We start from the raw sequence: 10,603 nt of genomic DNA on the forward strand, positions 1-10,603 counted from the left end.
CCATCTCGGTTCGCCGCAACCTCTGCCTCCTGGGTTCAAGCAATTCTCCTGCCTCAGCCTCCCGAGTAGCTGGGATTACAGGCGTGCGCCACCACGCCTGGCTAATTTTTTTTGTATTTTTAGTAGAGACGGGGTTTCTCCATGTTGGTCAGGCTGGTCTCGAACCCCTGACCTCAGGTGATCCGAGGCCCACCTCGGCCTCCCAAAATGCTGGGATTACGGGCGTGAGCCACTGATGGCGCCTCTTTCTATCCAGGGGCCCAGACCCCCTCCCAGCCTCGGGGCTGAAGATCTCCAGGCCTCTCAAAGGCCCCCAGGCCCAGCTGGCCCCACCCCTTTCCTTCTGAGCCTCGGGGCGGCCTGGAGCTGCAGAGACCCCTTCTTTCTCTGCAGTGTCTGAGGGCTGCCTCTCCAAGGCAGGCTCCTACATCTTGGATTTGAGAACTCCGGGGTGTCACAAACAGCTAATTCCTGTCATTTACCTTGGAAAAGGAGGAACCGCCTTACGGGGTGAGGCGGTGGCTGCAGGTCTCAAAGGGGTGTTGAACCACATCCACGCTCACGTTCCCGAGAGCCCCCACCCCCAGCATTCATGGGGGTCTCCACCTGTGCTGGATAGCGCAGAAGCAGGGCTGGGCAATCTAGGGAGGCTTCCTGGTGGAGGCAGGGTCCCAGAACCCCTCGGTGCCCACAGGGGAAACGGAGGCTCAGAAAGACATAGGACAGTCTCCCAAGAGCTCTGTGAGGGGCTCCTCCTCAACTCCCTCCGGGACCTGGATCTGTCTGGTGCGACGGATGAAGGTGGCTCTGAGAGACTGGGCCCTGAGTGCCCGCGGGGGCGGCTGACACTGACCCTCGGGTGCCCGCGGGGGTGGCTGACACTGACCCGAGGAGGCACCAGCACCCTCTCGTCTCCCCACCAGCTCCTCCTGGTGCCCCTCCCAAGCCCCGGGGAACTTCCCAGGTTGGCCTGAGGGGGGTCCTGGAGAGCTGCAAGCAAGGGGGAGGGGAGCCCACAGGCCTGCAGCCCATGGTGAGTTTCACACCCGAAGCTGGCCAGGTGGGGTGCACTGAGCCGAGGGGTCCCTGTCCCCATTCTGTGGGGTTCCCCAGCATGGGGCTCCATGGTTGAGGCTCTCTGGGGGTGGCCAGAATTTGTGGAGACCTCTCGGGGACTCACAGATACCACCGAGAGGCAGTGGGATGGAGGAGTGATTGGCTGACTCCCGCCCTCCAAGTGGCCCCCATGGGACAAGGTACTAAACGCCACCCCCTGCACTGGGGCCCACCAACGTGGCCGCAGACTTTGCATAGAAAACCTTTCTGATCCCCGCCAGCCTGGTTTCCCCGCCCCTGCCGGCGACCTGCGGGGGACCGGGCTGTGTCCGCAGTGTCTACACCCCCTCCTCACACGCATTTCACCTGGGTCGGGATACTCAGGTCATGAACGGTCCCAGCCACCTCCGGGCAGGGCGGGTGAGGACGGGGACGGGGCGTGTCCAACTGGCTGTGGGCTCTTGAAACCCGAGCATGGCACGGCACGGGGCGATGGGCGCGTTTGGGGCCCTGTGCGGCCTGGCGCTGCTGTGCGCGCTCGGCCTGGGTCAGCGCCCCACCGGGGGTCCCGGGTGCGGCCCTGGGCGCCTCCTGCTTGGGACGGGAACGGACGCGCGCTGCTGCCGGGTTCACACGACGCGCTGCTGCCGCGATTACCCGGGTAAGTAAACCGTGTTTACTTAACGCGGACCGGCCAAGGCGCCCCCCTTCCCGTGCTCAGACCAGCGCTGCTGAGGTCTAAGGAGGGTGGGCACAGGGCCGCCAGCAGTGGGAGCCTTCCGGAGGGAGGCAGGATCCCAGAGGGAGGCAGAGGTGTGCCAGCTCCAGCCAGTGGCCCCGGCGGGGAGCAGGGGTGAGCCAGGTGGGAGCGCCCTCAAGAGGGGTCTGGGGTCCAGAGGTGGAGGACGGCTGTTCCAGGTCCTGCTGGGCGGGTCGTGAACCCTTGGCCATCGCCCAGCCCCCTCCTGCCCAGTTGAGGGCCCCCCTGCACCACCGTCTGGCCTGCTGCCTGCCTCTGACCTGCACCTGGGGATGAGGGTTCAGCTGACACGGCTGGTCTGGAGAGGAAGCTGGCAGGGAAGTCACCCCAGAGCTTCTTCCTCCAGGGCCTGTGGGTTGGGAAGGGAGGCTCTGTCCGGAGGCCCAGTGTGGCTGGTGGTGGGGACAGCAGCGCCCAGACACCAGGCAGGCGGCCTCTGAGGTGTCGACGGGCCTCCAGGGGACTGTGCACTGTTGGGGGCCACCCCTGGGTCCTGCAGGGGCAGCTCCTGGTTGCATATGGAGTTAGCACCTGGGCAGGGGCAGCTGTGGGGCGCAAAGGGGGAGTAGCCAGGCCACATGGCCCCAGGAGAAAGAGACAGCTGGATAAACCCAGGGTCCAGACTCCCAGCCAGGAGCCCTCTGCTCCCTGGAGCCAACTGTGGGTGGAGAACGGACAACCTCACTCCCCTGGAGGGCCGAGGGGAGGCCTGGGGAGGAGGGGCCTCAGCCCAGCTGCTGGGGGGCTGGCCTGTCTCCTGCCCAGGCGAGGAGTGCTGTTCCGAGTGGGACTGCATGTGTGTCCAGCCTGAATTCCACTGCGGAGACCCTTGCTGCACGACCTGCCGGCACCACCCTTGTCCCCCAGGCCAGGGGGTACAGTCCCAGGGTAAGTCCTGGAGGTGCCTCTGGGAGTCCACACAGGCCAGGGGTTCCACTAGGGCCCGAGGCAGAGCTCGTGGGCACAGGTGTCCGGGGAGGACATGTGGTGTGTGGGGTCCGGAGTCCTGGGTCCTGTGAGGCCGGGCAGGCCAGGCCATGCTCAGGCACCACAGGCCATGAAGCTCTGGGGGTGTCCTGTCCCTGCTTTATCAGCCTGGGCTTCTCCATCCAGCACGAGGGCGGTGAGAACCCTGCGGGGGGGGGGGGGTGGGGGCGGGTTCCAGGAGCTGTCTGGCTCTCAGGCCCGGGACACCCATCCTGTCTGTCCTCACCAAATACTGAAAGAGCCTGCCCTGTGCCCCCCGGAGTCCTGTCTGGGGCCTGGGGCTGCACCCTGTTCTGGAAGGAGCAGCTCAAGTCCTCTTAGCGGCTTGTTTACCTGACAGGAGAGGTCAGGCTGGGCACATGAAAGCTGGGAGGAGGTACAACTGGGGAGGTTGTGTCAGGTTGGACGGGGCAGGGTCTGGGGTCAACTGGGACCCAGCCTCACTCTCTCTGGGACCCTCACTGTTCTCCACCCTCTGTTCTACTGGGTCCTGCCTGGCTTCTGCCCACCCTCAGCCCCCAATGGGCAGGCCTTTCCCCTCCCTGGCAGGCCCACTGCACTCTGCGCACCTCCCCCAGGTGCCCTCACTGGGCCCCACCCCAGACGCCCCACCTGGGACGGGCAGACATGGGCCCCAGTCCTGGGCCATGAAGAACTCTGTTGAATGGATGACGGGGGGGCATTCTACTCAGCACCCAGACCCCAGATGGACCCCTGCACTGGCCTGACGCCCTCCTCATCCATCCCAGCAACTCCACCAGCCTCCCTCCCTCCCCCCACACCCCACACCAGGGAAATTCAGTTTTGGCTTCCGGTGTATCGACTGTGCCTCGGGGACCTTCTCCGGGGGCCACGAAGGCCACTGCAAACCTTGGACAGAGTGAGTCCTGGGTGGGCCCTGCCGGTGGCCGGGTGGTCCAGGCCCACTCTGAGGAAGGGTCCTCTCCTGTCCCTTGCCCCAGACAGCACGGAGGGCAGCAGCCGGGGGCTGATCGGAGGCCGCGTCCGGGGGCTGATCGGAGGCCGCGTCCGTGTATTCCAGCTGCGCCCAGTTCGGGTTTCTCACTGTGTTCCCTGGGAACAAGACCCACAACGCTGTGTGCGTCCCAGGGTCCCCGCCGGCAGAGCCGCTTGGGTGGCTGACCGTCGTCCTCCTGGCCGTGGCCGCCTGCGTCCTCCTCCTGACCTCGGCCCAGCTTGGACTGCACATCTGGCAGCTGAGGAGTCAGTGCATGTGGCCCCGAGGTCTGTCACAGCCTGGTGCGGGGAGGTGGGAGCATGGCTGCCTGCTGACCGTGGCCCCCCTGCAGAGACCCAGCTGCTGCTGGAGGTGCCGCCGTCGACCGAAGACGCCAGCAGCTGCCAGTTCCCCGAGGAAGAGCGGGGCGAGCGATCGGCAGAGGAGAAGGGGCGGCTGGGAGACCTGTGGGTGTGAGCCTGGCCGTCCTCCGGGGCCGCCGACCGCAGCCAGCCCCTCCCCAGGAGCTCCCCAGGCCGCAGGGGCTCTGCATTCTGCTCTGGGCCGGGCCCTGCTCCCCTGGCAGCAGAAGTGGGTGCAGGAAGGTGGCAGTGACCAGCGCCCTGGACCATGCAGTTCGGCGGCCGCGGCAGGGCCCTGCAGGAGGGAGAGAGAGACACAGTCATGGCCCCCTTCCTCCCTTGCTGGCCCTGATGGGGTGGGGTCTTAGGACGGGAGGCTGTGTCCGTGGGTGTGCAGTGCCCAGCACGGGACCTGGCTGCAAGGGACCTTCAATAAACACTTGTCCAGTGACCTGAGTGGATTCATGCTGGGTGCTGGGGGAGGACGGGGCACCCGGGGCTGGGCTTTGGGGCACCGTGCTCATGCCTGGCCGTGGTCCCCTCCACAGGGGGCAAAGCGGAGGGCAGCCAGGGCCCATTCTGGGAACTCCTGGCTGGGTGGGGGTGGGGCCCGAGGAGGGGCCATTCCAGTCCTGGGCCCAGCGCTCCTCAGGGATACAGGCTCAGCGGCTTCCCCCGTTCTGGGGCTCTTCTCTGGTGCCCCTGGGTCTCTGGTTTCTGGCCACACAGCCTGCCGGCCCCCGGGTGCCATCCAGCACTTTCTGGTGGTGGGCGGCCCCGTCTCCAGGCCAGCCCTCTCTCCTCACCATCCCACCCTCGGCCCGCCCAGCCTCCCACTCCAGGCTCCAGGTGAGATCTGACACAGCTCCAGGCTCCAGGTGAGATCTGATACAGGCTCGCTCAGCTGCCGGGGAGTGGCGGGCAGGCTGGTGCAGGCGTCTCAGCAGCACCCTGGAGGCACAGTACACCTGGCCCCCAGCTCAGCTCCCAGTGGGGCGGTGGGCCCAGCTCACAGTAGGTGGACGGGACAGAGGGGACGTCAGCTCCCCTCCCCCCCCAACATGGGACCTGGAGTGTGGAGAGCCCAAGGGTGGCACAGGGACACCGGGGAAGGTGCTCAGCCCTGGAGGCAGGACCCGGCCCTTCAGCGTCCTGAAGTACTGGGCTCGGGGCTGGGTACTGGGCTGGAGGCTGGGTACTGGCCTTGGGGCTGGGTACTGGGCTCGGGGCTGGGTACTGGGCTGGAGGCTGGGTACTGGGCTCGGGGATGGGTACTGGGCTGGAGGCTGGGTACTGGGCTCGGGGCTGGGTACTGGGCTGGAGGCTGGGTACTGGGCTCGGGGATGGGTAGTGGGCTGGAGGCTGGGTACTGGGCTCGGGGCTGGGTACTGGGCTGGGGGCTGGGTACTGGGCTCGGGGCTGGGTCCTGGGCTGGAGGCTGGGTACTGGGCTCGGGGCTGGGTACTGGGCTTGGGGCTGGGTCCTGGGCTGGAGGCTGGGTCCTGGGCTCGGGGCTGGGTACTGGGCTGGGGGCTGGGTACTGGGCTCGGGGCTGGGTCCTGGGCTGGAGGCTGGGTCCTGGGCTCGGGGCTGGGTACTGGGCTTGGGGCTGGGTCCTGGGCTGGGGGATGGGTACTGGGCTCGGGGATGGGTACTGGGCTCGGGGCTGGGTCCTGGGCTGGGGGCTGGGTACTGGGCTCGGGGCTGGGTCCTGGGCTGGGGGCTGGGTACTGGGCTCGGGGATGGGTACTGGGCTGGAGGCTGGGTACTGGGCTCGGGGCTGGGTCCTGGGCTGGAGGCTGGGTACTGGGCTCGGGGATGGGTAGTGGGCTGGAGGCTGGGTACTGGGCTCGGGGCTGGGTACTGGGCTGGGGGCTGGGTACTGGGCTCGGGGCTGGGTCCTGGGCTGGAGGCTGGGTACTGGGCTCGGGGCTGGGTACTGGGCTTGGGGCTGGGTCCTGGGCTGGAGGCTGGGTCCTGGGCTCGGGGCTGGGTACTGGGCTGGGGGCTGGGTACTGGGCTCGGGGCTGGGTCCTGGGCTGGAGGCTGGGTCCTGGGCTCGGGGCTGGGTACTGGGCTTGGGGCTGGGTCCTGGGCTGGGGGATGGGTACTGGGCTCGGGGATGGGTCCTGGGCTCGGGGCTGGGTCCTGGGCTCGGGGCTGGGTACTGGGCTGGAGGCTGGGTACTGGGCTCGGGGATGGGTACTGTGCTCGGGGCTGGGTACTGGGCTGGAGGCTGGGTACTGGGCTCGGGGCTGGGTCCTGGGCTGGAGGCTGGGTACTGGGCTCGGGGCTGGGTCCTGGGCTGGGGGCTGGGTACTGGGCTCGGGGCTGGGTCCTGGGCTGGGGGCTGGGTACTGGGCTCGGGGCTGGGTACTGGGCTGGAGGCTGGGTCCTGGGCTCGGGGCTGGGTCCTGGGCTGGGGGCTGGGTCCTGGGCTCGGGGCTGGGTCCTGGGCTGGGGGCTGGGTACTGGGCTCGGGGCTGGGTCCTGGGCTGGGGGCTGGGTCCTGGGCTCGGGGCTGGGTCCTGGGCTCGGGGCTGGGTCCTGGGCTCGGGGCTGGGTCCTGGGCTCGGGGCTGGGTACTGGGCTCAGGGCTGGGTACTGGGCTCGGGGCTGGGTACTGGGCTCGGCGCGCTCCTCCCGTGTGAGCCCCGGGGAGGCTGAGCCGTCGGGCCCTGCCCCGCGCACTCCTGCCTGCAGCCCGGATCCTCCCCGCCTGGCCCCGGCTCTCCCCACGCGCCCCCCACACCGGGGCTGTCCCGCACCGGCCCCAGAAAACACCGGCGGCCCGCGTAGCGCGGGTCCCGCGGGGCTGACTCAGCGCGGAAACTCCTCGTGGGCGGCCTCGCGTGGGCCTCGGCGCGGAAACGTCAGCGCGGGGGCGGCCGGGCTGACGCACAGCGGACGGGCGGGGGATTCCGCGGGCGGCGGGGCGGGCTCTGGGCGGGGTCTCCGGAGTCTCCGGCTCCTCCCGGGCCCGCCGCGCGCGCTTTACCTGGAGCGCGACCCTCCGGGCCTGGCGGGGGCCACGGCGTGCGTCGCGGAGCCCGGGGGAGGCGGGCGGGTTCTCGCGCGTGGGGGCGGGGGCGCCTCCAGGGGTCTCAGTGGGGGAGGCCGAGGCCAGCGCGAGCCCGCCATGGAGGGGGGGTCCCAAGGGCGCGGAGGGTCGGGCGGGGCCGGGTGCGGAGAAGGGGCCGGGGTCGCCGCGGAGAGGCCGCCGCCCCCTCCCACTCGGGGCGCAGTGGTCTCGGCTCCACGGGGAGGGGCCCCTCTCTGCTCCCCCTGGAAGCCCGAGCCACTCGCACAGGGCGGCCTCCATCTGCCCGGAAAACCGCAGCCGCCCCAACCTCCCGCTGGGGTCGGACTTTTGAGAAAAGGGCCGGAGGCCACCTCTGTTCCCAGAAGTGCTTCCGGCCGCTGCGGAGCCTCCCCTCCCCGCCAGCCCCCTCCCCACCCTCCACTGAGATCTGGACTTGGCCGTGCGGGAACCCCCCGCAGCTGACAGAGACACCTATGGCGGGGGCCCCTTGGCAGACAGAGCTGGACACAGCCTTTCCCAGCCCCAGGACAGGTGGGGGGTCCTTGAGGGACAGGGGGTCCCCGGCTGCCCCAGCTGCTGGGATCTGTGCCCGCTGACCAGGACCTGGGTCATCACTGCTGTCCCCTCCGATGCTGGGCTGAGCTCTGAGGACAGGACAGGAGAGGGCTAGCTCCTCTCGGCCAGTGACCCTCATGGGAGGCGGTGGCGCCTGGCGTTGGGGAGGAAGCAGACCCCCGCCTCTCACAAATCTCATCTTCCTGGAAACCAGGAATTGGGGGTCTTTACGGAGTTGGTAATTCAGTTGTCCTGGTCCCCGTCGTAAAGACACACTCAGGGGAGAGGGGCTGGAGGGGGCGGGGGCACAGGGGGCCCCATGGACACGCAGGCCTCGTGTCCTCCGGGGTCCGAGGTCTCTTTAGCTGAAACAGACACGCAGGCCCACTGGCCCTCAGCAGACCCCAGGCCCCCGCTGCTGGTGAGAGTGTGCTGGCCAGGCCCCACGATGGAGGCTGTGGGGATGGAGGGTGTGTGGCTGTACCTGTGTCCGAGTGGGGGGTAGCTTAATCCCCCACACCTTCCCCTTGAGTCCGCTACCTGGCAGCAGGACCCAGGACTCACCTGTGGAAGAGAGAGGGGGAGAGGGAGGTGGGTGGGTCAGCTGTCAGGAACCTCCACCTTGGGTCCCAGGCTCCAGCTTGGCGCCGTCTCCAGGAAGCGCCCGGACCCTGCCTGAACTTCTCGTGTCCCCAAGGAGTTCTGATGCCTTTCCTGTGGCCCCTGGCTGGTCACTTCACTTGAATATTGGGGAGCACCTTGTACTGCCAGATACTCAGGCACCCACAGTCCCCCTCTCCCTGGTGGTCCATGCCGTTGGGGCCTCGCAGACGGGTGCTTACGGGCTGGGCGGCGGGGATGTGGCTGTTGTTCCTGGGTTCTCTGGAAACCTTGTTTATTCATTGACTTTTGGGCTCTTTGGGGCACCAAGGACTCCTGAACAGGATCTGGGTCCTCAGCTTAGGTCTTCAGGGGGCCCTGGGTTGCAGGGGGTGGGGCTTGGTCACGATAGGGCAGGCCACTGCCAGCGTGCACCCTCCTCATGGGTTCTGGTGGTGACACATCCAGTCAGGGCCCAGGGGCGGCAAAGGTTCCATTGTCCCCTCGGGCTCAGGTGACCTCTGCTGACATCGTGGGGCCCCTGAGCCTGGGGGTGTAACCACACGCGTCACAGGGAGGGGAGCTGGACGGTTCCAACGTCACCGGGGGATGTAGTCCTGACCTGGGATCATGGCATGACACAGCACCAGGCATGTGGGGCAGAGCCGAGGGCAGAGGCCGCAGGGCACAGGGGCCCCAGGGGCATCAGGGTAGCAAGAGCAGAGGGCAGCGTCGGGAGGACCCTGAGGTGATGTGGCCATTAGTGGCCTTGGAAGCCGTCAGGCAGTGTGGCCCTGACCCCTAAGAGCAGGTGTGGATTAACCAAGTCCTGGGTGCTTGGCCAGCCATGGAGGCTTCACCCCTCCCAGGCCCCTCCTGCTTCACCCCTCCCTGGCCTCAGTAGGCTGCAGAACAGGCCGCTGCTGCCCTTGGCCCCCAGAGGGTCCAGCAGACCTGCTGGGAGGGGACTGGGGACCCCATCACAATGACAGGTGTGTTCCCAGCCCCTCACCTGGGAACCCCCACTCCAGGCCCCAGCGAAAGGACCATGTTGGTGGGGGCTGACCCTGGCCTGGGGTGGTTCCTCACTGGCTCTGAGACCTGGGGCCTCCTTTGGCCTCTGTGGTCCCCAGTTCCCTCTGTCCTGCCTTCTCCTCTTCCTGGCGCCCTGGCTGTGCCCCACCTGCTGTGCTGGCCAGAGACCACAGCCGACGGTGCCTTCTAGCAGTGCCGGGGCTGCCGAGTCCCAGGGAATGGAGCTGCCGTCCCTGTGGAGCGCAGGGTGGCTACGTGGCCAAAGCAGACTCTGCTGGCCCCTCAGTCCCCCGTGGCTGCGGAGCAGGGCAGGAGGAGGGACCGGCGACTTGGCCGTGACCGTGTGGAGTCGGAGGCAGGGCATGTGGGGGGTGGGCCTGGGGGCGGGGCCCCCCGATCCTCTGGTCTCGACTTGGGGGGCACAGAGGCCTTGAGCCAGCCATTGGGAAGAGGCCCATACACTTTAGCTCTCCGGGTGGGAGGTGAGTGAGGGGGTGGGTAGTGTGGACGCCTCAGAGGCCCCGGGACGCCAGAGCTGTCCTCGCAAACCCCCAGACCCATGGGGAACAGAACCGTCAGCGGCTACACAGGGCTGACCAGGGCCTGGCCAGTGTGGGCTTAGCATGTCTTCTGTGGGACCCTCTTGTTGGGGCTAGCTGCCCTGTGCCCCTCACCCCTGGCTAAGTCCTGGGGCCACTGCAGGAAGGTTGGGGGCTCAGGGAGCTGGAGCGCCAGGCTTGGGGCTTGAAGGCCCAGGAAGGTTCTGTGCCGGGCGGGCTGGGGCGAGCTCTGTGGGTGCCCACGGCAGCAATCCTGGGCTCAAGGGGCTCCTCCTTTGGAGCTCCAGAGGGGTTCAGACCCTTCCTGGGGATGCCAGGCAATGGTGGATCACCGGCCAGGCCATGGGGGCCGTGGGGTCACAGGGCTGCAGGAGGGCCCAGGTGCTGAGGGGCACAGGGTGGTGGGCGGGAGCCCAGGATGGGGCAGCCCGGGAGGGAGTATAGACCAGCCGTGGGGAACCCCCTCCCTCAGAACAGCCCCCCAGGACTGGGCCCAGCCGCGGAGACCCCTCCCTCAGCACAGTCTCCCCAGGGACAGGGCCCAGCCATGGACTGGGGGCTAGTGGGGCCTGGGGAAGTCCCAGGGGAGCATCTTTCAGGCCAGTGCTGGTGTGGTGCGGGTGACCCCGGTGGGCATGGGCTCAGGGGCGCTGAGGTGACAGGACTGCTGCAGAGACTGTGTTTGTA

At 68.1% G+C, this 10,603-nt stretch overlaps 1 protein-coding gene across 4 annotated transcripts; it reads left to right on the forward strand.

Moving 5' to 3' along the window:
- TNFRSF18 (TNF receptor superfamily member 18) lies at positions 1-4,594 on the forward strand. 4 transcript variants are annotated; one of them, XM_003809498.6, is made up of 5 exons: positions 1-1,717; positions 2,582-2,704; positions 3,596-3,683; positions 3,846-4,027; positions 4,114-4,585. In XM_003809498.6, exons 1-5 carry the CDS (start codon positions 1,531-1,533, stop codon positions 4,236-4,238), a joined length of 705 nt encoding a protein of 234 aa, XP_003809546.1. In that variant the 5' UTR covers positions 1-1,530; the 3' UTR covers positions 4,239-4,585. The 4 variants fall into 4 exon arrangements, with proteins under 4 accessions (XP_003809546.1, XP_063458588.1, XP_008959956.1 ...); XM_063602518.1 differs by having other exon boundaries at positions 5-1,717; positions 3,496-3,683; positions 3,846-4,048; positions 4,114-4,594; XM_003809497.6 differs by having other exon boundaries at positions 14-1,717; positions 3,846-4,048; positions 4,114-4,584.
- Positions 4,595-10,603: the final 6,009 nt, after the last annotated feature.

This window comes from Pan paniscus, chromosome 1 (assembly GCF_029289425.2).
Source record: "Pan paniscus chromosome 1, NHGRI_mPanPan1-v2.0_pri, whole genome shotgun sequence".
In the NCBI taxonomy this organism is placed as follows: domain Eukaryota; kingdom Metazoa; phylum Chordata; class Mammalia; order Primates; family Hominidae; genus Pan; species Pan paniscus.

What these genes read in the sequence shown, in the direction of transcription:
- TNFRSF18 (XM_063602518.1), top strand. Translation starts at nt 1,531, where the DNA reads ATGGCACGGCACGGGGCGATGGGCGCGTTTGGGGCCCTGTGCGGCCTG. An exon ending in CTGCTGCCGCGATTACCCGG is followed by an intron (nt 1,718 to 2,581) that starts GTAAGTAAACCG and finishes TCTCCTGCCCAG; the next exon opens with GCGAGGAGTGCTGTTCCGAG. An exon ending in CACTGCAAACCTTGGACAGA is followed by an intron (nt 3,684 to 3,845) that starts GTGAGTCCTGGG and finishes CGTGTATTCCAG; the next exon opens with CTGCGCCCAGTTCGGGTTTC.